Below are 25,145 nucleotides of genomic sequence, written 5' to 3'. Positions count from 1 at the left end.
ATGTTAAATCAGGTCTGATCCCAGAGGTTAGGGTGACCAACTCATCCCAGTTTGCCCAGAACTTTCCCTGTTTTAACACTGAAAATCTCATGTCCCGGGAACCCTCTTGGTCCCAGGCACACTGGGATCGTTGGTACCCTGTCAATAGCTGCAGTGAGGATTTGGATGCTATATTCAGTGAATCAGAGTACATGGTTTCCTGTTTGAAAGTAAAGTTTCCAGAATGAGATGCATAACTTGTACTCTCTGAAATGTATAAAGATAACCTTGTGGAAACCAGAGGCATCAGAGATTTGCCAAAGGTCACACAGTTCAGGGGTGGTAGGGTCCAACCCAAACTTGATTTTCAATTTTGATTCAAAGCTATTTCCATTCCCTTTATACTACTACCTTTGTTTGCCTTTATAGGAAATATAAACTGGGTTTTATATTTTCAACTGAAGACAGTTGGAAACAAAAGCATAAGAAAAATTAAACTTTGGTGCTGCACCAGGATAGTAGGATTATTAAAGAGGAAAAGCTACCATGCAAATGCAGCATCAAACTACTTTCTTATGTGCAAGATAAGATTATCTTATCTGATGAATATTCTATAGTGTATTGCTCCTGCCAGAATATGATGTATAAGGTATCAATTGATGAAATCAACTCTGAAATGTTTTTTAGGGCCCAGTTTAGAGAAAGGTAAATTATGCTTCAAGAGTCAACATTCATTCAGACTGCAAATATTTTATATGTTTTCCATTTCTATCAAAAACAATAGATGGCTATAAATCCTCAGAAATTGATAAAGATGCAGGAAACTTTGGAAGAAAGATTCAATTTCCTTCAGAAAAGTAAATAGAAGTCCTTTCACATTACAGGTCAGCTGCATATTTGTAGCTTTTATTAGCATTTCTAAGTCATAGCAGAATGATTCTGGGTGGCTGCCAGGATGGTACAGCCCCAGTTTTAGTTTTATCATCACATGGCGATGTGTGTGTTTATATGTGTGTGTGTGTGTGTGTGTGTGTGTGTGTGTGTGTGTGTGTGTGTGTGTGTATATATATATATATATATATATATATATATATATATATATATATATATATATAGAGTTGTGTTCATGTAAATAATGCTGCTGTGAACACAGGGGTGCATGTATCTATTTGATGTAGTGATTTTTGTTTTTTCTGGATATACACCCAGAGTGGAATTGCTGGATCATATAGCAGCTCTATTTTTAGTTTTTTAAGGAACGCCATATGTTTTCCATAGTAGCTACACAAATTTACATTCCACCAACAGGGTACGAGCTTCCGTTTTCTCCAACATTTGTTGATGATGGCCATTCTGACAGGTGTGAGGTGATACCTCATTCTGGTTTTGATTTGCATTTCTCTAATAATCAGTGACGTTGAGCATCTTTTCATGTGCCTGTTGGCCATCTGTATGTCTTCTCTAAAATGTCTATTTAAGTCTTTTGCCCATTTTTTGATTGGGCTTTTTTTTTTTTTATATTGAGTTGTATCAGCTGTTTGTATATTTCAGATAATCACTTCTTATTGGTCGCATCATTTGCAAATATTTTCTCCCATCCCATAGGCTGTCTTTTCATTTTGTTGATGGTTTCCTTTGCAGTGCAAAACTTTTAATTAGGTACCCTTTGTTTATTTTTGCTTTTATTTCTTCTGCTTTGGGAGACTGATCCAAGAAAATATTGCTACAACTTATGTCAAAGAGTGTTTCATCTATGTTCTCTTCTAGGAGTTGTTTGGTTTCACGTCTTACATTTAGGCCTTTAAACCATTTTGAGTGCATTTTTACATATGGTGTGAGTGAATATTCTAATTTTCATTGTTTTACATGTAGCTGTCCAGCTTTCCCAAACTACGTGCTGAAGAGACTGTCTTTTCTCCATTGTATATTCTTGCCTTCTCTGTCATAGATTAATTGGCCGTAAGTGTGTGGGTTTATTTCTGGTCTCTCTATTCTGTTCCACTGATCTTCATGTCTGTTTTTGTTCTAATACCATGCAGTTTTGATTACTTTAGCTTTGTAGTGTAGTCTGAAGTCTGGGAGGGTTATACCTCCAGCTTTGTTCTTTTTTCTCAGAATTGCTTTGGCAATTTGGGGTCTTTTGTGCTTCCATATAAATTTTACGATTATTTGCTCAAGTTCAGTGAAAAATGTCCTGGGTATTTTGATAGAGATTGCATTAAATCTGTAGATTGTTTTCAGCAATATGGCCATTTTAATAATATTGACTCTTCTAAGCCAAAAACATGGGATATCTTTCCATTTCTTTAAATCATCTTCGACTTCCTTCATTAATGTCTTATTGTTTTCAGCATATTGGTCTTTCACTTCCTTGGTTAAGTTTATTCCCAAGTATTTTTTTGATGTCATTTTAATTTTTTTTTTTTTTTTACTTTTCTTTTTGATATTTCATTATTGGTGTACAGAAATGCAACAGATTTCTGTATATTAATTTTGTATCCTGCAACCTTGCTGAATTCATTTATTAGTTCTAATAGTTTTGGGGTGGAAACTTTAGGGTTCTCTATATAGAGTATCATGTCATCTGCAAATAGTGACAGTTTTACCTCTTCCCTTACAATTTGGATACCTTCTATTTCTTTTTCTTGTCTAATTGCTGTGTCTAGGACTTCCAATACCATATTAAATAGAAGCAGTGAGAGTGGGCATCCTTGTCTTGCTCCAGATTTTAGTGGGAAGGCTTTCAGCTTTTCACCATGGAGTATTGTGTTGGCTGTGGGTATATCAGTTATTTAATCTAAAAATAAAATCCACATAAAAGTGATTTGAAAGCTTAGTGAGTTGATCAGATGGTTCATTAATTTGTTATTGAGGTTCCAGATCTCAGCTTTTCCTTGGAATAACCCTAATTTTCATAGTCTTGCCAGCTGCATTCCACATCACAGAGGCAAAGAAAAAACAGAAGGCATTGCTATATTGCATGATGACTAACGGGCCATGTGAGAATTTAAATTTGTTTTCTTCTCCAAAAGATTTGGAGCAGAATTTTTTTCTAAAATTAAATTATGTCCCATATAAAATACAAAGATAACTGAGGTCTAGAAAAAAATCCCTTTGCTTATTAAGAAGTATGAAAAGAGTTCTTAGGGGTATTGAAAGGAATATTGGTCTTGGAAATTAAGGATTTGCTTGGAGTCCTGCCTTTACCGTAACTAGTTACCTTACCTTCAGTAAAACTTTGGCATCTCTGAAGTCCATCATCTGAGAAACAGGATAGTAATCCAACTCATAGTTATTGAAAAGATGAAAGCAACTTGTATGTTGTAATGCATTAAAAACGTTATTTTTGTTTTCTGTTAGTAAACTCTTCCAAGTTAGATTCTCTTTTTTTTCCTGGACCCAAAATAACTATAAGCTCACAATGGAATGTGTTAATAGCTGAGGCTGTGCAATCTCAAAATAGTGATAGTATGTCTTTTTCATTTAGATAAGCAACATCTGCTCTATAGTGTTTGTCTTTTGGTCTTTTAAAAAAATATTGTATTTTCAATGTCAATTTTAGCAGGTATGGGTTGAAAATAACCTCTCACAATAAACAGAAATAACTGACAATAAAATTAGCATGATTTCGTCAATTGATACAATCCAAGCAACTGACAGATCTGCTTCTATCACTTTGGCAAATCCTTTACTTACTAGTTATTTCCATCTATAGCACACAGATGTTTAATTAATTCATTCAGAATCTTTCAAGTCGTGATTGTTCAATGTTTACTTCAAGCTTTGGCTTTGATTAATAAATCACTCCCTTACCTCCGAGATTTTATTTTTAAAAACCTTTCTTTCCTCCTAAAGGATGGTCTCCTGACCTATCAGATGGAACCATAACAAATTGCAAACTTTGATCGCAATAAGTTAGGAATTTTTAATTGTAGCCCAACTTCAAAAACAAAGGCAGGCAAAGATCATTTTTCCCAATCTCAGTAAATTCTTAGATTTTTGAGCTCTAGAATCAACGGGAGACCCTTTCATCTTCAGCTGTTGAGGACACGTTCACTCAGGAAGGGACTAATGTGGCTTGTGGTTCTCTCTGGTTGTTTTTCTCCCCAGCAACGCCTCTGAGCTCACTTAAACCTCCGAGGGTGGACACTGCTCCAGTGGTCTCATCTCCCTATCAAAGAAGAGATTCAGACAGATACTGTGGGCTCTGTGCAGCCTGGTTTAACAATCCTCTGATGGCCCAGCAGCATTATGATGGCAAGAAACACAAAAAGAATGCAGCAAGAGTTGCTTTGTTAGAACAGCTTGGGACAACTCTGGATACGGGGGAATTAAGAGGTAAGAGAAACTCTTCTGATTTCTGCCACAGAACTGGGCTTTCAGAGAAAGGACTGTGTTTTCATAAACTGGGATGATTCTTCCTATTGCTTTGCTTACTAAGGGCAATTCTAGGATCCTCCAAAAGGAACAGAAGGAAAAGGAAATGAACAGAAAACGAATTTTTGCCATCTCCTTTCTTTCAAAGTATTTGTGATTGCCATATTTTTATTGACTATGTTTCAGATCAAAGCCACCCATTCATGAACTAGAGTTTTTCCTTCTGCTTTATCTTTAAACACCTTCTGGAATGAATGCTTTTGTACATGAGCAGTACAAGAGCGATGCAAAAAAGGCCAAATGGTGTTATCTTAATTTTAAACTTTTGTGCTTTCATGAATTCAGCCAAAACAAAGCAACACATTGGCTCCATTTCATGGATTAAATTAAGCCCAAGGCCTTTTCATGGGCATATCTAGGAAGCTGAGGTAAGACAGTGCTGTGGACCACTAGAGAATCAATACCTGGCTCCCCCCATCCCCCATCTGATACGTATTTTCTCGGTTGATGGAAACCATGGAGCATTTGAAGTTCATGTGAGATTTTACAGAAGTTGCTGAGTGGAGATTTGGAAGTCATAGGGTGAGGGTCAGTCCTATGGATTCCTGAGGAAGCCACATACCATTCTGTGGAACCTAATAGAATATTTCATCATCAACAACCATTTAAGCATTTTTTGATCACCTAAACAGTTTTGATCAACTGATGTTGGCAGTGTAGAAGTAGAAATGCATTTTCTCAGAAAAATAATTCTGCAAAGAGTGCTCTACTATACCTCAGATATTTTATGGTTTAGGTATACTTTTAGGAGTTGGCCAGGAGATCATCCATCATAATAGCTGTAATAACAAAATTTACAAGTCAGTTCTGAGAATGCAACCTGGGTTTGAGCTGGGTTCGGTATGTAGAGCCTGCAATTCTTATTACCCTTACCAGGCTATGAGCCTCCAAGGGAAAATAACCTGGTATAATTCTAGACCAAATAAATGGGACAGAAGTTCTTGCTGTGTGACCTGAGAGGAGGGACAGGTCACTTCTGATTATGTTGGTTGGGGAAGACTTCACCAAAGAAAAGGACTGGAGTTGGAACTAGAAATGTGGGTGGTCTTTTAGCAGGTGAGAAGGCATCCCATGTGAGCAGAATCATATATGTTTAGGGAAAAGAGAGGAAAACATAAGCTGTCGCTGGCGAATGAACAGATTATCATGGAAGAATCCTATCATACAGCATAGATTTAAGACTGCAGGTCCATTAGGAGATCTATGGGGCTTGATGCGAGACTGATTTTTCCAAGATAATGATTAAAAACAGCAAATGGAGCAAAGAGCAAAAACACTATTTTTGTGTAGGTTTTCTAGCTATAGAGAAACAACATGGAGCTTCATATTTCAGTATGTTGGATAATCACGTTGCAAATACTTTTGAATTGTTGGTACTATTGCTGTCTGCTGGGGAATTTCTTGTGTTCACAGTCTCAGTCTTGTTAAAAATACAGGAGGAGCATTTTTTAGCTGAAGGCCTCCCCATGACTCGCCGTTCCTGGCAGATAACAAGTCTGCTCCGCGACTCCTTCACGGCAGGCACTGAAGGAGGAAAATAGGGCTTTATTTATGTTTTGTGCCAGATATTATGACTTGTAGAAGAATTATTCCTAGAGCACATTCTTCTTGTCTGTTTTGAATTATCGGTGCTGCATCTTTTATGTACAACCTCGTCTTTAATGACTTGGGCGTCTGAATTCTGTAACATTTGAGTGGTTTGTCTTTTATCCCGAAGACAAAAAAGGCTGCTCTTGGACTTGATAACTCAATGTGATTCTGACTCAGTAGCAAATGCGATTAGCATTGAACACAGCGTCCTTGAAACCGACCTTTACACCCACCCCAGGTGACATCTTGATGTATATGTATTCAGGCATTAAATATTGCAAAAGTTTAGGGAATAAAGCAATGGTGATAACCTAGCATGTTTTAAAACACACACGCGTGCACACACACACACACACACACACACAGTCTCCTATTTCTGGAACGCTTCTAGTGCATGATCGATCAATTAATAAAGGCAAAAATGGGGCTTCCCTGGTGGCGCAGTGGATGAGAGTCTGCCTGCCGGTGCAGGGGACGCGGGTTCGAGCCCTGGTCTGGGAGGATCCCACGTGCCGCGGGGCGGCTGGGCCCGTGGGCCACAGCTGCTGAGCCTGCGCGTCTGGAGCCTGTGCTCCGCAGCGGGAGGGGCCGCGATGGTGAGAGGCCTGCGCACCGCGATGAAGAGTGGCCCCCGCTTGCCGCAGCTGGAGAAAGCCCTCGCACAGAAGCGAAGACCCAACACAGCCAAAAATAAATAAATAAATAAATAATTTAAAAAAGTAAAAATAAAAATAAATAAAGGCAAAAATGCTAACCAGTAAATACGGGCATATCCATAACTTTTAAAAAACTGGTGTCAAGCAGCTGGAGGATGGCAGTGTCACAGGCTTCCTCTCTTTCTTAGCACTTCTCAGTTTTTAATTATTTTATTTTTTTGGCTGTGTGGCACGTGGGATCTTACTTCCCCGACCAGGGATCGAACCTGTGCCCCCTGCAGTGGAAGCGTGGAGTCTTAACCACTGGACCACCAGGGAAGTCCCAGCACTTCTCAGTTTTTTAAACTCTACATCATTTACCAGTTTATTATGGTTTTCCTGATTTCTCCCTACTCACCCTATAGACTGTTAGCAACTTGAAAGCAGGAATCTCTGTCTGCTTTGCCCATTGATGTGTTCAAAAACACCTAGAACAGTGACAGGCACAGAGTAGGTACTCAATAAAATTGCTGAATGAATGAATAAACAGAGAAAGCAGAATTTAAAAATCACCTAAAATCCTGCATTTTTTAACATGGCAATCCTTTTCATTTCTAAAAGGATCCTGATTGAATAATTTTTACAAGAAATTATTTATGATTTTTTCTTCTACTTTAAAAAAACGATGTATATTTTATATATTGTGAAAGGCAGAGATATGAAGTGTTATATAGTTCACTGAGTTTTGACGATGCAAACTCCTGTGTAACCCACACTCCTACCAAGATCCGTAACTTTTCCATCATGACGTCATTTCCACGTGCCCCATCCCAGTCAATCCTAACTTCCCATTCCAGGGAACCACTTTTCTTATTTTTTTCACCAAAATTTAGTTTTGCCTGCTCTAAAATTTCATACAATTGGCACAGAGAGTATGTATTTTTCTGTGTCTAGCTTCTCATATTGTTTTTGAAATGTATCCATTTGTTGCATAAAAAGCAGAGTAGCCCCTTCCTTGCTCTTTATCACTGAGTGGTTTGCTTCTAGACAGAAATCCCACAATATGTCCATCCACTCTCCTCTTGACTTTTTTGGTGCTATTTTGATTAAGGCTTTCATGAACATCCTTTTTGTTTTTGTTGTTGACAGATGTTTTTACTTCTCTTGTTCAATACCTCAGAGTAGAATTGCTGGGTCATAAGTTGGGTGTATTTTTAACTGAAGAAGAAACTGCCAAAATGTTTTCCAAAGTAGCTGCATTATTTTGCACACCCTAAAGCAACATATATGAATTCCATATCCTCACCAACATTTGTTTTTATCAGTCTTTCAAATATTAGTCATTCTAGTGGGTGTAGGAGAGTATTTCATTATGGCTTTAATTTGTGTTTCCATGTTGACTAATTATGTCAAACACTTTAAAATGTTGGTCATTTGTATGTCTTCCTTTGTGAAATGTCTGTTCATTTCTTTTGCCTATTTAAAAAAATTGGCTGTCTGCCTCTTTCTTTATTTAATTTTTTTAACATCTTTATTGGAGTATAATTGCTTTACAATGGTGTGTTAGTTTCTGCTTTATAACAAAGTGAATCAGCTATATGTATACATATATCCCCATATCTCCTCCCTCTTGCGTCTCCCTCCCACCCTCCCTATCCCACCCCTCTAGGTGGACACAAAGCACCGAGCTGATTTCCCTGTGCTATGTGGCTGCTTCCCACTAGCTATCTATTTTACATTTGGTAGTGTATATATGTCCATGCCACTCTCTAACTTCATCCGAGCTTACCCTTCCCCCTCCCAGTATCCTCAAGTCCATTCTCTACATCTGCATCTTTATTCCTGTCCTGCCCCTAGGTTTTTCAGAACCATTTCTTTTTTTTTTTTAGATTCCATATATATGTGTTAGCATACGGTATTTTTTTTTTGCTTTCTGGCTTACTTCACTCTGTATGACAGACTCTAGGTCCATCCACCTCACTACAAATAACTCAATTTCGTTTCTTTTTATGGCTGCGTAATATTCCATTGTATATATGTGCCACATCTTCTTTATCCATTCATCTGTCGATGGACACTTACGTTGCTTCCATGTCCTGGCTATTGTAAATAGTGCTGCAATGAACATTGTTGTACATGACTCTTTTTGAATTATGGTTTTCTCAGGGTATATGCCCAGTAGTGGGATTGCTGGGTTATATGGTAGTTCTATTTTTAGTTTTTTAAGGACCCTCTATACTGTTCTCCATAATGGCTGTATCAGTTTACATTCCCACCAACAGTGCAAGAGGGTTCCTTTTTCTCCACACCCTCTCCAGCATTTATTGTTTCTAGATTTTTTGATGATGGCCATTCTGGCCGGTGTGAGGTGATACCTCATTGTAGCTTTGATTTGCATTTCTCTAATGATTAGTGATGTTGAGCATCCTTTCATGTGTTTGTGGGCAATCTGTATATCTTCTTTGGAGAAATGTCTATTTAGGTCTTCTGCCCATTTTTGGATTGGGTTGTTTGTGTTTTTGATATTGAGCTCCATGAGCTGCTTGTAAATTTTGGAGATTTATCCTTTGTCAGTTGCTTCATTTGCAAATATTTTCTCCCATTCTGAGGGTTGTCTTTTCATCTTGTTTATGGTTTCCTTTGCTGTGCAAAAGCTTTTAAGTTTCATTGGGTCCCATTTGTTTATTTTTGTTTTTATGTCTATTTCTCTTGGAGGTGGGTCAAAAAGGATCTTGCTGTGATTTATGTCATAGAGTGTTCTGCCTATGTTTTCCTCTAAGAGTTTTATAGTGTCTGGCCTTACATTTAGGTCTCTGATCCATTTTGAGTTTATTTTTGTGTATAGTGTTAGGGAGTGTTCTAATTTCATTCTTTTACATGTAGCTGTCCAGTTTTCCCAGCACCTCTTATTGAGGAGGCTGTCTTTTCTCCATTGTATACTCTTGCCTCCTTTATCAAAGATAAGGTGACCATATGTGTGTGGGTTTATCTCTGGCCTTTCTATCCTGTTCCATTGATCTATATTTCTGTTTTTGTGCCAGTACCATACCTTATTGTTTAGTAATAGGTAGAAGGTTTTCATATATTATAGATACAAATCCTTTGTCAGGTATACCCATTGTGAATATTTTCTCCTAGACTATGACTTGGCTCTTCATTTTCTTAAATAATGTCTGGTAAGCAGACACTATTGAATTATGAAAGTATAATTTCTCTTTATTTTCTTTCATAATCATTGCTTTTTGTGTCCCATCTAAAAAATCTTTGCCTACACTCATGATCAAAGATAATCTTGTATATTTTCTTCTACAAGTTTCATAATTTTAGCTTTTATATCTAGGATTATGATGTATCTCAAATTAATTTTTGTGTATGGTGTGAGGAAGGGGTTGAAATTCATTTTGTTTTTAGATATTTACCCAGTTGTTGCAGCAAATTTGTTGAAATTATTTTTTTTTCCTCATTGGATTATCTTGGCGCCTCTTTTGAAAATCTATTGATTGTGTGTGAGTATATTTCTATACAACCTATTGTGTTCCATTGATTTATTTGTCTATCTTTATGCCAGCACCACACTGTATTTATTTATAGCATTAGAGAAGTTTTGATATTAGGTAGTGCAAGTTCTCCAGCTTTGTTCTTTTTTCTCAAGATTGTTTGGCTGTTCTAAATCCTTCACATTTCTATATAAATTTTAGAATCAGTTTTTCAGTCTCTACGTAGAAAGTTTGGTGGAATACCGAATGGGACTTCATTTAATCTATAGATCAATTTGGGGAGATTTATTTAAATGACTCACAATATTGAATCTTACAGTCCATGAACATCATATATCTCCCTATTTTCATCATATATCTCCCTATTTACTTGTTTCTTTAAGTTCTATCAGCACTATTACGTAGTTTTCAGTGTAAAGATTTTACACATTATTAATTGAATGTATCCTTGAGTACTTTGTGCTCTTTAACACTATTATAAATTATATTTTTTGAAACTTCATTTTTATGTGTTTTTTACTGTCATATAGAAAATACAATTAATTTTTATACATTGACCTTGATTCCGGTGACCTACACATAACTTTCTACCTATTATTTGTATATAATTTAATAGCACCAAAAAACCTTGTACCTTTTGTATTTTTTTGGTATCCACACTATTTAGTCATTGGAAACTCTACAGAACTCTCTGGCCTTCCTTTGCTTCAAGTGGCAAATCAAATTTTTAAAAAGGAAATTATTCTTGTAGATTAACAAGGGATTTTAAATGGGATTGGCCTAAATAGTTATTAATATGAATAATCTGGTTCCTGACTCAAGTTTAGTGATATTTGTTCCAGAAAATAGATGACCTCTGTGTCTACTTCCAAGTTTTAGCTTAATAAGAGAAACGGCCACCTCTTTCTGAACATGGAGTCCAATGTAGAAAGCAAAGGAAGTTATTGAATTATAGAATTATAAAATCCAATGGACAGAACGTGCTTTAGAGGTTTTCTTTGTAGTTTAATTTCTTCTTGCTAGCATAAGACACAGATATAAGGCAATTTCTTATTTAGAAACAGGGAGAGTATAAATTATGAATTTAGAGCTCAGTGAAAATAGAATATTCATTTTGCAGACCTTTATTATTTAGTCTTTTAAAAGTGTTAGGATGAGAAAATGCACAGTTATTTCATTGTTTCGGAGGAAACGAAAACAGAGCAAAAGAATCCATTTGAAAATTTCATAACGTTTCTGAGCGTCAGATGCAGACAGTGCTGGAAAGGACATCAAACATCATGAATTCTGCCCCTTGTTTTTACAGAGCAGGGTTCTGGGGCCCAGAGAAGTGGGGTGACTGTCCCCTTCTAAGTTATGGCTCCTGATTGGAGGTGCATCCATTTCCAGTGACTCCTCATCGACTAACTAGAACTCTGATGATTAACTCTTTTGTTTCCAAACAGTTAAGTTTGGGAACTTACATATATTTTAGTATAAAACTCTCTTTGAATTCAAGTATAGAACGGGCACAGTTCAACTCTCAGCTTTCTGGGAACGAATGATTTACAGGGTACATCCTATACTTCAATAATAGAGTTTTCCCCACCTTCATGACTCCATCTCAGTTAGAGAGAATCTAGAAAAGGCAAAGAAATCATATTCACTTTTCCCGGGAGCCTGGGATTGAGAAGCAAAATTCTGTGAAGAGAAAGCTATTTCTAGAGAGGCTGCTAGAATTGATGACTCCCTCTGTAATGCAGCTTAGGCCTTTATTGGAGGGAATGGGGAATCATTTCCAGGGGCTGCAGGAAGCGTACCTAGGACTTCAAATCATAAAAGTGGTATGTCAGTGAGAATGAGCAGACTTTCCTCAAAACAGGCAGAACACTGGAGTGAGAGAGATTTACTTTTTGAATTATTTCTGCTGTGGACTTTCAGATGATAGTGGGTTCCACTTAATATTAGTTTGGCCTTTGCCCACATGGCAGGCAGTAGAGAGCTTGGTCATATCATTCAGTGACCCTCCTCCACCTTCAGGTCACCTAAGGTACCTGTGCGGGGGACTTGGGCACTGGGGCTTCTCCAAGACCAAGGAAGGAAAGGCACTCTACGTTAAAAAATGAACAGTTTCCAAAGGCAACAGGTGCAACTATTGCTGTGTGACAATTACCCCAAAACTTAGTGGCTTAAAAAATGGTAAACATTTATTATCTCTCAAAGTTTCCAGGGAGGAATTTGGGAGTGGCTTGGCTAGGTGATTCTGGCTTGAGGTTTCTTATCACTTTGCACCTGAGATGTCAGCCTGGGCTGCAGTTCTACTTCTAAAGGTGGCTCATTCCATTCTGGAAAACAGAGTAGTGGTTTCCGGTCATTGGGGGTGAGGGGAAGGGGTTGGCTACAGTGGGGCCGTAAGAGGGCATTTGGGGGGTTGTGGAACTTGTCTGGACCTTGATATGGCTTCGTGGCTGTATGAGTTTGTTTGTCAAAACTTACGTAACTGTATCCAAGGAGAGAGTGGGGAGAGTGGAATGTCAATTTCAAAAGCCAAATAAAAGAAGAAAGAAAATGTGAGTCACTCATATGTTGGTAGGAGGCCTTTGTTTTTCTCCTCGTGGGCCTCTCCCAGGAGTTTTGAAGGTGCTTGTGTTGTGGACCCTGGCTTCCCACAGAGCCTCAGGTGAAAGCCATCCTTTTTAGGATGCTCCAAGGTCACGTGGCCTCGCTTCCATCACTTTCTGTTGGTTAGAAGTCAATGCCAGTCCCTATTCAAGGGGTGGTTGGGAATTCAACTCCACCTTTGAAGAGGGACTACCAGAGAACACGTGGACATTTTTAAACCACCACAATCAGAATGCAGGTGGATACCCGACCCATGTGACAAATACTGTGCTGTCATACCCTTTGTAGACTTTGGAGTGGAAAACATCTTATCCACAGGAGGCATTCATGTATGCAATAAACACAAGTCAAGGATTTCATTAAAAAAATCTGATAGAGATTTCTGCCTATTCTCATGAGAACCAGGTCAACAGAAAATAGTTTCTCTGAGGTCCTCTGCCCAAGACTTGATGGATGTGACAGCGGGAATCGGCAAAGACAGGGCACACTTTCCCAGGTGAAGGTTGCTTGAGAATCTCCATTTGAGTTTTCAACAATCCTTCCTTCATCTGACAACCATTTTCCCTTAAGACATGGCCACTCCAATACGCTTGGGGATTCCAAAGTTTTGCGGAGCAAATTAATTGGAGTTAACAGTTTGCTCGTGGGCTCCTAATCTCCCTGTGAGATGATAGAAACAGAAATTCTGATCAGGTGACTCGAGGTCAAGATTTTAGAAACAGAAAGCTTGTTATGTGTTGGTGTATTTCCTCTTTGATGCCTTCTTTGATTTTTTCATTTATTTTCCACTTCATTCCACTAACATTGAACTCCTACCTGGTACCAAGCACAAAGTGCTGGAGATTCTACAGTGAATGAGAAGAGAAGGTTCCTATCGAGAAGAAGTAGGAAATAAACAAGCAAAATACATTAACCCTGTGACAAGTGCTAATGGGAGGTGTGTTCCTTTAAATGGGAAAGTTAGTGACAACCACTCAGAGAAGCTGACATTTTGAACTGTGACCTGAAGGATCCAGACACGAAGCACCTGCCCCTTCAAGCAGAGGTGCTGGCAGGTGCAAAGGCCCTGTGGTGGGCAGAGGGCCTGAAGCTAATGAGAGGAGAGAGGTAAAAAGTGAGATTGTGACCTACATGAGGTCACACTGCATAGATCTTAATAGGTCATGGGAAGAAGTTGTGATTTATTCTAAGTGCACCCAGGTGTTTGCATCTCATTTTATTTGTGAATCCCAATGTTCCACCTTTTCTCTACTTTAGGGCTTAGTTCATTTCCATTCTGGGTCACCGGCTCTTCCCTCTGTCCAAGAGCAGGTCCTGCTCCTGTCATTCCTGGGGACGCACCCTTTACCTGCTTCCTTTGTTCAGGGCTACATTTCTCAAATCACAAGCAGGTTTTTAGGGTAGCAGCCCTTTCTGGCCAGAGGTCCATCATTCATTCATGGTTTTCAGGACTAAGAAAAAGCTCTGGAGTTCCTTTAGTATGAAAGTCACACTGACCAAGGTCTCTTTAATAGTTTTGGGGGAGTGGGGGGCATGGGGGGAGAACTGAAATTTCTTGACAGTCTTGGGGAGGAAACCAAGCTCGGGAAGAGCATGTCGGTTCCTGAAAGAGAGCAGGGGAGTTAGAAAGAGATGCATTAGGTGCATACAGGCATGTTTGGGCAGTTTATTCCCAGGAAAATGGACCTACCAAATCCCCATTGAAGTCTTCATTTCAGAACAGAGAATTCTGGCCACTGAATTGAGCCTTGTTTAAGTGAGCAAGTAAAAGAGCCCTGTGAAGGTGACAGTGGGCGTGGGAATGGAGGTGGAACTCCCCGATGGTGCGATCAGAGGCGTCGGGTGAACCTTGAAGGGCACTGGAAGATGTGCAGGTCAGGCAGCTGAGTGGGACCACACTGCAGGCTGAGGACAGACCCCACGCAAAGGTCTGCGAGCTGGGGGGCCAGCAGCGCCCCCCGGGGGAACTGTGTGGGATGGCTGGAGCTTAAGGCCACTTTTGGGGTTAATGGGAGAAGCACCTCGAGAAACAGTCAGATCATGGCAGCAGTTGAATACTTCCACTGAACCCTGAAGGTTATGGGGAGTAACTTAAAGATTTTTGGCAGGAAAGTTACATGTTGATATTTGTATTTTTGAAAGAGATGTCTACAGACAGCAATGGAGGCTGGATTAGAAGGGAACTGGATGGGAGGCAGGGAGATTATTGGGAGGCTACTAATTTAATCCAGTGAGAAATTATGCCAACTTGAGCTAAATAAAGTAGTTGCAGCAGGAATATCAGTAAAGGGAAAAAATGAGGAACAAATTGGATGTGAATTCAACAGAATTTGGTGGACAGTTGGTCCTCCAGAGCCCTTGACAGCTGCACCTTCCATGTACAGGCAGGGCCTGCCTATGATTGACTCTTAACTGCATGCCCAGATACCGTCAGAACCTTCTGCTGAAGCACGAATCCCAGGGCTGGGCATCTGGTGTTATCTGTCCTGATACTTTTAACCCAGTCGTGGTCTTGTCAAAGTTTCTGGAGGGCAGGGTCCATACCTTCTTATTCTTTGTATCACCTACAGTGTGCAAAACAACGTATCATTGATGGAAGGTCCTGAATGGATGCCCAGGATTTGAGTGGTCTCACTCCTATTAACCAACTCCAGTTTTTCTGGTGCACTCAGAATTATGGGTCTCAAACGGATGATTGAACATTTCCCAGTGCTGAATACTTGATAAAAAATTACTATGTCAAGTAAGGTGTATTTTTATTCCATTTAATAAGTTAAAAACAAAAGCCTTAGTTCATTCCTTATAGGAATATTTTCAATCTCTGAAAGCTGTATGTATTTTATCTAGTTGAGAATCAGCAGAAAATAGGACCTTTAAGCAGATATGATAATTATAGAACAATTGAATGGTAGGGGAAGAGGTGCCAGAAGAAAATGCTCAGCTTAGCTTACACCTGGTTGTTTTTGCATTATTATTTTTAATGTGTTTTGACACCTCAGCTGTTGCATGTAGACTTGGTCTGATGTTCAGAGCCCATATTTGGGGTTAGATAATTAAACTGCTTAAATGGCTCGTGTTCCTGTCATTTTACTGGAGTGGGAAAATAGGGTGATATGGAAGAGATCATTTTCATTCATTCACTCACTCATACTCACTAAGTATCTATTATATACCAGGCTCTGTGCCTAAAGATTTACAGAATATTGAAATGTCTGACTCATCGTCCAATCTCAAAGCATTTAAAGTCTTGAGGAGAGCAGGGAGAGCAAAATAATACATTTATTGAAATAAGTATAACACAAAATATGAAAAAATAAAATCAGAGCTTAAAAGCCACTCCAGCATGATGCTTTGGGAATTGAAAGTAGGGATACAATGACTTCCAACCTGGAGTTAGCAACAGGACACGTGGAAACTGATGACCAGTTTCTTTAGAGAAGAGGGCTCAGCATGACTAAAAGTGTAGAGAGATGGCAGAAGTATGAGCACGATTAGCAATCCAGTTCACTGGAGTTAGTGACATAAAGCTGAGAAGACAGATCCGAACCAAATTATAAATAGCCTTACATGTCAGGCAAAGCTGAACTTTATTTGATAGCCACTGACATTTTTTGTTTTTTTGTTTTTTTTGAGTAGGATGATGACCGGTCTTATCTGTGCTTTAGGGGGATAACTCTGTGATGGATTGTAATGGGGGGATTCAGGAGGCCAGGAGACTGGATAGAATTGATGCAGTGCGAAGGCCTGGAGGGGCCCAAGGTCCAGCAGGGGGAAGGAAGAAATGGGACCAGTGAAAGATACACGTATTTCTCTTTGCACTGGTCAGCAGACTTCCCCACGTCGGCCAAATGAAGAGAAGTCAGAGCATTAGAATTCTCAAAGATACCTTGGCAAGGCCTTGGGAACACTCATAGGGAAAATAGAAATTTAATGAGTAATATGAGCAATGACTCAGATTTCTGTTCACTCTCAAATCCAACAAGAAATGTAGCTGATGAACATTCATGGCAGTCTGTTTACATCCTGTAGGGCCATTCTTTCTTCAGCCAAGACAGATTTTGGTCCATTATTGCTCTTCATGAAGCGAATGAATGGAACACTGTCTGAAGAAGCTGGGTTAACTCTTCATCGTCATTGACTAGGTTCCAGAATGGACGAGCTTGGCTTTTCAAACGGAATCATTCTGTCTCCATTTATGCGTTGTGGGCAAACTCATCAAACAGAGAACTACAAAGCCGCTCGGATTTCTAATTTCAGAGTGGGCTAATACATTGGAAACAGCCTTAAATTTGACACATGGAAACAGTGTCCTTGGTTTTGAGATGCTGACCAAGAAAAGGGCAAAAGCAACATCAAAACACACCCACCAAAAATCCAGGTCACTTAAGTGTTCTTTAGTTGCCAATTTTGGCTACATTGAGGAAGCTGACAGTATCACGTGAAGATGCTTTCCTTCCTCAGTGCTCTAAGTCTTTTCCTCAGTATTGATTGAAGGTCTCTCTTGTTTAGTTTAAGCTCCAAAAACAGGGATCGTATTTTACAAGAGCTCAGCACGGTGTTTTCCTAAGGTTCTGGGAACACGTATCTGCCATGCTGACACTTAAATAGCTGTGGGCTTTGGTAGTCGCTCTGTTAGTTGGGCTTTGTAGTCAACAAAATAAGGGATGCTTTGGGAAAACATGCAAAATCAGGAGAAACCTGTCTTTTAACAAGTGGGAAACTTTTCTTTGTTTCTAAAATTATAGCTTTAACTCCATGCAAAAAAGTAATCATAAGTGTCGATTTTTTTCAAAGCTGCTACCGATAGACCTAATTTTCTGCAATAGATGGGATTCTATAAAGTGGATTGTGAACTGAGATTAAGGTATACAAATGTCAGGTTTACTCAAAGGAGAGCCTACTGACTGATGTTTTTGTTCACTATCTTATTTTGACTAATATTTAATGAGCACTTAGCATATAACAAGCATTGTGATAAACCCTGGTGTATAAAGATGGCATTGCCCTGAAATATAAAAGACATTCTCACATCTTCAAGAAGTCCACAGCAATATTTTGAAAAGCTGTTTACCTGAAAATCTCTGGTGTATCCTGCATACATAAACGCATAGAGATACAGGAAGGAAAACACACCCACAAAAGCGTAGTGCGTTCTACACGTTCGATATATTTTTCAAACAGCTTCTGCTACTGGCAATTATCATCTCATGTGAACAGTTCCTCAAGAAAATGGGGATTTTATAGTTGAGGTTGATGTAAGGGAAGAAGCAGTAGGCATCCTGGTAAATTGTGTCTGGAACCTTTGTATGGCTATATGCCCAGGGTGGAAACTGCTACATGCAAATGGAGACAGTCAATCCTATAGATGCTTTGCTCTAATGGAATCACTTGAAAGAAAGATCTCTTCATTTATTCATCCACTGGTTGTTCAACGAATCCTTATTAGGTGATTATTATGTTTGTGTTATATGTTATCATGCTGGATGTTGGGATGCAATAATGAACAAGACACGGTCCTTGAGTTCAGGAAATTTCCACGCTTAATAGGAAAAACAAGCATTTTAACATTATTTTTTAAATGTCTTTAAAATTCCCAAATGATTTACATGTCCTTACTGTATGAAATGGGAAAAGTTTCCTTAAAATCTTGGAGAAAACATTTTCATTTAAACATATACCATAATAAAACTAAAGATTTCCTTAGAAATATGGAGGCTGGTGGTGTGCTGCCAGTAGAAACGTTATTTACCAAAACAGATCTTCTATTTGGAAGGTATGTACGATGCCTCCATTAGCTAAGTGGGTTCTTAGACCTGGGTAATGAACAAAAATATGCCATAACTTGAGTTTGGAGTCTATTTTTGCAAAGTATGCCAATGTTACATTTACTAAAATAGCTAATGGACCAGTGAAGTGGCATCGCTTTTCACTGATACCAGCTGGCTAACTGTTAACTGATTTGAAATGAGTTATCAAGCACTGCTGTTTTGTAAATAAGAGTCTTGAGTTTTTATGCCGTTACGTGTGAAAGAGGGGCATCTATCGCTCACTACGAACCCTTTTTTTTGGTGGGAGCTGTGGTTTCACAAAGTCCTGGTTACTCATTAAGGTTTGGTATAATGGACTCAGAGACAGAAACCCTGGAGTTGAGTCCTGTCTCTGTTAAGCAGCTGGGAGATCTTGATGGGTCGCTTCACCTCTCTGGGCCTCAGTTTCCTCTCTTATACAGTGAAGGTGTTGGGCTGGTCATCCACAGTGTCTCCTTAGTATCACCTTCCATCTAGTTTCCATCCCATCCGTCTGAACCACAGAGGAACACTTTATTGTAAGTCCATGTGCTTGGGGTGTGGACAGCTGAACCTCTGGAATAGGATCTGGTACAGATTGTCTAAGACCAGTTTTTATGATGAACTAACCCTACTTTGGACCCATAAGGAAGAGCTTTATTTTGCTCCCTCTCTATTCTTTTTGACCACCCATGGGCTTCTGCACTTGGGCCACAATGTAAAGACTTGATTCAGGTATGTAGTCTTAGCAAATAGCTTTTTCTTACTGTTTGGCTTGAGTCTGAACAAACTATATCTCTACTTGAAGCTCTAAGCAAACCAACACAGTTAGAACTCTGGAGGCACCCTGACTTATTCCCCTAAGACCTGAGATTTTCTGTCAACCCCTAAAGGTCAATGCCAACTTCATCTCCTTACTCATCCCCTCATCTCACCTCTGTTCTGTAGCCTTCCCTCAATTTCAAGTGCACATCTGTAAGTTTCCAATTTTCAGCCCTTAGACATAAAAGTTCTTCAGTGGAGTCAGTGGTCATTGGCCTCTACAACACACATGCACACACACGTCCCCACACATACATACGTGATTACTGATCATATATATTGTTTCTAATTGTCTCTCAGTTTCTCCCGGTGTGGTTACTATTTGAATGGAATTCACGATTGTTGCACCCAATCATGGGGGTCCAATTCCATTAATAGTGGGATAACTCTTGTCAGATCAACCCTCCCACTGATAAAGACTATAAACTCTGGACAGTATATAAAACTCATGTAACCGAAGGCAATGAAGAACAAACATTCAAAAACAGGTGAGAACTTGAGGGAATTGAATACTTGGAAGAAACAAACAACATTGAGTGAGTTTCCCAGTTTTCGTGGCTTTTTCCCTCAGGGCTGACCTCGGTCAGCATCAAGCTGAGTGGCTAAAGCTCAGATAAAAGCCCACAGTCTTACTGGCCTGGAAAACCAGAGCAAAGAGCTCCTGGGGACAAGGGCACTAGAAAGTGGAGGAAAAACTCAAGAAAGAAAAGCCATAGAGCGGAAGCTTCAAATTCCATGTTTACAGGGAGATCAGCTCGGTGCTTTGTGACCACCTAGAGGGATGGGATGGGGAGGGTGGGAGGGAGGGAGATGCAAGAGGGAAGAGAAATGGGAACATATTGTATATGTATAACTGATTCACTTTGTTATAAAGCAGAAGCTAACACACCATTGTAAGGCAATTATACTTCAATAAAGATGTTAAAAAAAAAAAAAAAAATTCCGTGTTTATGCTCTGCCTATACTTGTTCCTGACACCTAAGCAACACCTCCGAGAGGCGAGCTCCAAACACCCTAGCAAAGGCTAAAAGGCCTGAGCACCCATTTCAACTGCTACTCCCCACCCTCTGCTGCAACACACACAACTGGGGAGCGTTTGAGTTCAGCCAAGTTCACTGCCTTCTTTAAAAATCAGTACTCTTTGGAGGAATATAGGAGAATCCAGAGTTTACACAGTGTATCATTTCACAATGTCCAGATAAGATACCAAGTTAATACACATGCCTATGAAGAAATAGGAAAATATGACCCATTTTTTAAGAGAAAAAGCAATCAGTGCAGACTAACACTGAGCTGATGCAGCTAACGGACATGCCTGAGGATGTAGAGGGAAACACAGTCATAATGAGACAGGAAATAGAAAATCTACTCAGCAACAGGAACAAAAAAGAATCAAGTGGAAAATTTAGATCTGAAAAACAAAATATTCAAAATAAAAAAATTTACTGGAGGCGGGTCTGGCGGAGCGCGGCTGCGCGCGCCCCTCGGCCGGGCCCGGAGCTGCGCCAGTCGGTGCCCCCAGCCGAGCGCGGTCCGCCTCCCTCCCAGCGATCAGCCGTCCGGAGGGGGACCAGAGGGCGTGCGACATCCACGAGGGACGCCGCCGCCTGCGCTCGCAGCCCGCGGGTGAAGAGGAAAGCACGGCCTCGCTCGGCCCGGAGGGAGGAAAAGGCGGCGGCCGGGCTCCGCGTGACCGGCACCCACAGCAATGCGCAGCCCGATCTGTAAGTTACCCCGCAAGAGGGTTGTAGTGAACCAATGGTCCAAGACCTGGCCCACATTGTTGCAGAGGCCACAGGGGTCCCGCTGCCTTTTCAGAAACTCATATTGAAGGGGAGATCTCTGAAGGAAATGGAGACGCCATTGTCAGCGCTTGGAATACCAAACGGTGGCAGGGTCATGTTAACTGGGAAAAAGAACAGTCCCGAGGGAGGAAGAAGTTGAACTAAAGAAGTTGAAAGACTTGCAGAAGTCTGTGGAGAAGACAGCTGACCGACTGGAGGAGTTAAGGAAAGAGCTTACTGGAATCCAGCAGGGTTTTCTGGCCAAGGATTGGCAAGCTGAAGCTCCCTGCAAACTCCATAGGCGAGCAGTTTACGAATATCTTGGAAGAGATTGACACACTGATTCTGCCCGAAAATTGCAAAGACAGTAGAATGAAAAAGGAAGGGTTTGGTGAAAAGGATTCAGGCGTTCCTAGCTGAGTGCGGCGCAGGGGGGCCGAACATCGGCCAGGAGACGGAGCGACTGTAGTCGTAAACTTGGCCCTGACTCACCGAGGTGAGGCAGAGAAGGCAGGGCTGCCCCGAAGAACAGCTCCACAAGCTCTGCCCTCTCCGGATCAGCAGTTACGCGCCTTCCCCGGGGCTGCTGGGGACAACTGGACGATTGCCAGTTTTCCTTCTTTTATACCCGCTCTCGGTGAACAAGTATTGCCTGTACGATCTTAGCGCCCCTGTCAGTTTCTCATTCCGTCTCTGTATATCTGTGACGTCCAGCAGCCCACCTTGTCTGGAGGGGGCCTCCCCTGCCCAAGTCTTCCCGGCTTTTTTGACCTTCAGATGCTTTCTTTGGGCTGGTGAGAGCTCTCATTTGTCCTGGGGTAGTTCCGGGTTTATCAGCTATGCTGGTCTTCAGATATGTGAGGCCTTTTTGCCCTTACAATCCCATAGTCCCATCTGTGTAAACCAGAATCACCAGGAGGTTCTGAATCTGGTCAGGAATGTTGGGAATGGTTCAGAACAGGTGTTTGGCACACAGGGAGTCCAAATATCTCTCGTTGTGACCTAATTCTGGAACAGCTGGCTGGGTTGTGGGTTCATAGACCCTGTCTTCGCCCCCCAGTGACCCTGACCAGCCACTGGCCGTGAGCTCTCAGGGGGCCATTCCTGGATTGGGGCTTGTGGTTGATCCATGGACTTCCTTGTCCCCAAGCAAATCTTTAGGTTAGAACCCAGAGTTGTCTAAGTCTCTGCTCGAAACCGGATCAGAACCAGAGTTCTCCTGGGTCAGGGGGAGACAGAGTGAATAATAAAGCAGGCAGGTGGTGAGGGCCACCGGAAACTTCTGAGGAGTTCCTTCAAAGGCATTTCTGTCAACCGTACCCTTCTGAGATCTACATTTCCTTCGAGTTCCTTCGAGGCTGTGTTTGTCTGTTTTGTGGCCTTTTCCCCCTTCGTTGTTATTTTAAAAATAGGACAGTTTATATAGACGTCAGCAAGCAGAAGAGTGTTTAGAATTTTTTTTTCTTTTTGGCAGATGAAGTATGGGAAGCAAAAGCCTTCTGAGGTTCTAGTCTAGCTATGTTATCAAGTTGAGAGTGGCCCTGCGTGCCGGAACTCTTAAAACAGGTCAGCTGCTGTCACCCCATTTTTCACACAGTGCCCAGGAGACAGGTTTCCAACAGGCCACTGTGCGGCCAACCTTATTTCGCAGAGAGGGCATCACTGAAGTCCCGGGAATTTAGGGCTGCGTGGGTGGGACCTGGGACAAGGTAGTGGTAAGGGGGGTGGGCAAGAGGACGGGGCTCAGGGTCCAGCCCACCCACCCCCAACTTTAATCAGAGCAGTCCAGTATTTATCTGTTTCTAGGTAGTAGCTGTGTGGCCTTGGGCCACAGCAGGTTCCTGTGTGCCAGATACCATTCTAAGTTCTGGAGGTGTATTAGGCATTGAATCCTCACACACTCTAGGAGGTAGACAGATACTATCCCTGTTTTAGAGATGAGCTCAGGTAATTTGCTCAAGATCATAGACAAAGCAAGGACACAAACTGAGCAGCTTGACTCCGAGCCCATGTCCTTAATCTCTACCAGTTTGCCTCCCACCTGACGTGGGGTTGCTCACACCCTCTCATTATTTATCTCCCATGTTGGCCTCTGCACTCCCCCTCTGGCCCACTCCAGTTCGTCCTCCACAGAGCGACTGAGTGATCACGAAGTGCACGTCTTACCATGTCAGTCCCCTGCTTAAAAACCTCGATGGCCCCCATTTCTCGTGGGATAAAGGCCAAGGTCCTTACCCTGCGCCCTTCTCATCTCGGGCCACTCTCCTGTTTGCTCTCTGCTGTCAGCCACTCCGGTCTAGTGCAGGCCCTCGGTGCTCTGTACCCTGTCCCGTCCTGGGGTCTTTGCACACGCTGTTCCTCTGCTTGGACAGTTCCACGCCATCCTTCCCCTCCCCCTACCCCTGTCCTAGGCGACTCCTGTTCATCCTTCAGAACGTAAATGTCTCTTCGTGGAGAAACCTCACCTACTACTGTCTGAGAACATCAAGCCCCCAGGTGATATCCTTTCACAGCTTGTCATGACTTTTTACGAAAAACAGCACTTATCATGGTCTATGATGATTTATTTGTGGGATTATTTGATTACTATTTGCCTTTATGCTAGACTGTGAGTTCCTTGGGTTAAGGAGCTTCTTTGTCTTGTTAACAGTGTATTTCAAGCACATTGTCTGGTTTATATTAGGTGCTCAATAAATATTTGGAGAATGAGTGAAAAAAAAAATTTACTGGATGTGTCTATAAGACCAATTGGATTTGACCAAAGAGTCAGCAAACTTGAATTTATATCAGTAGAAATGACCTAATCTAAAGAAACACAGAGAAAATATATTAAAAAAATTAAAATGCCACAGTAGTGCATGGGATAATGTCAAAAAGTCTAACATAGGTGACAGAAACAAATGTACGTAAGTAGGATAAATGTGAAGAAAACCATACCTGGAGTCACCAAGATCATCATAGTCAAACTGCTGCAAACAAAAGATACAGAGAAAATCTTAAAAGCAGCCAAAGAAAATGTACACATCACACAGAGAGCAACAACAATATGAATTATAGCTGATTTCTCATTAAAACAAACAAATTGAATCCAGAAGTCAGGGGAGCTCCTCAAAGTCCTGGAAAGAAAACAACAACAAACAAATAAACCTGTCAACCAGTGAAAATACTCTTCAAGAATAAAGATGTAACAAAGACATTTTCAAATAAACAAAAAACTAGAGTTTGTTGCCAGCAGACCTGCACTGCAAGAAGTGCTATGGAAGTTCTTCAGGCTGTACAGAAATACCAGATGGAAAATCGGATCCTCAAGACGGAATGAAAATCACCAGGCATATTAAATATGTAGATTAGCATAACAGGCTTACTTTTCCCTTAAGTTTTAAAAATTACATATGATTCTTTTTAATTCCTCTTTTAAAAAAATTGAGACATAATTTACACGTCATGAGAGTCACCATTTTAAAGTATACAATTCAGTGACTTTTAGTGTGTTCGTGAAGTTGTGCTGCCGTGAACACAATTTTAGAATGTTTCTTCACCCCATAAAGCCCCGTACCATCAGCAGTTATTCCCCATTCTCTCCTTGCCCCAGCTGCTGGCAACCACTAATGTACATTCTGTCTCTGTGAACTTGCCTATTCTGAACATTTTGTATAAAAAGAATCATACAATATGTGTCTTTTGCGTCTGGCTTTTTTACTTAGCATACTGTTTTTAAGGTCCGTCTATACTGCAGCATGTATCAGTACATCATTCTTTTTATTGCTGAATCATGTTCCCTTGTATAGATCACCTCTGTTTATCCAGTCAGCAACTGATGGATATTTGGGCTGTTTGCACATTTTGACTATTATGAATAATACCACTTTGAACATTCACATAAAAGTTTCTGTATAAACATACGTTTTCAGTTCCCTTGGGTATATAACTAGGAGTGGTATTGCTGGGGTATACGGTAACTCTACATTTAACTTTTTAAGGAACTAAAGACCTGTTTTCAAAATTGGCTGTGCT

The 25,145-nt window shown here is 40.7% G+C and overlaps 1 protein-coding gene and 1 pseudogene across 3 annotated transcripts in view; both read left to right on the top strand.

The window, feature by feature from the left end:
* Window positions 1-25,145, top strand: part of ZMAT4 (zinc finger matrin-type 4) — a 352,855-nt gene that overhangs the window by 220,865 nt on the left and 106,845 nt on the right. For both annotated transcript variants that reach the window (XM_082444191.1, XM_082444190.1), the window contains one exon: window positions 4,090-4,317. In XM_082444191.1, coding sequence (XP_082300317.1) covers window positions 4,090-4,317 — 228 coding nt within the window. The remainder of the gene's footprint in view (window positions 1-4,089; window positions 4,318-25,145) is intronic.
* Window positions 20,291-23,840, top strand: LOC309651437 (BAG family molecular chaperone regulator 1 pseudogene; annotated as a pseudogene). Its single transcript, XR_014268721.1, has 2 exons — window positions 20,291-21,925; window positions 23,543-23,840. The product of XR_014268721.1 is annotated as a BAG family molecular chaperone regulator 1 pseudogene (transcript).

Source organism: Balaenoptera physalus, assembly GCF_965194825.1.
Source record: "Balaenoptera physalus genome assembly, chromosome: 21".
Taxonomy (NCBI): Eukaryota; Metazoa; Chordata; class Mammalia; order Artiodactyla; family Balaenopteridae; genus Balaenoptera; species Balaenoptera physalus.
This window is presented reverse-complemented; position numbering and strand designations above follow the sequence as displayed.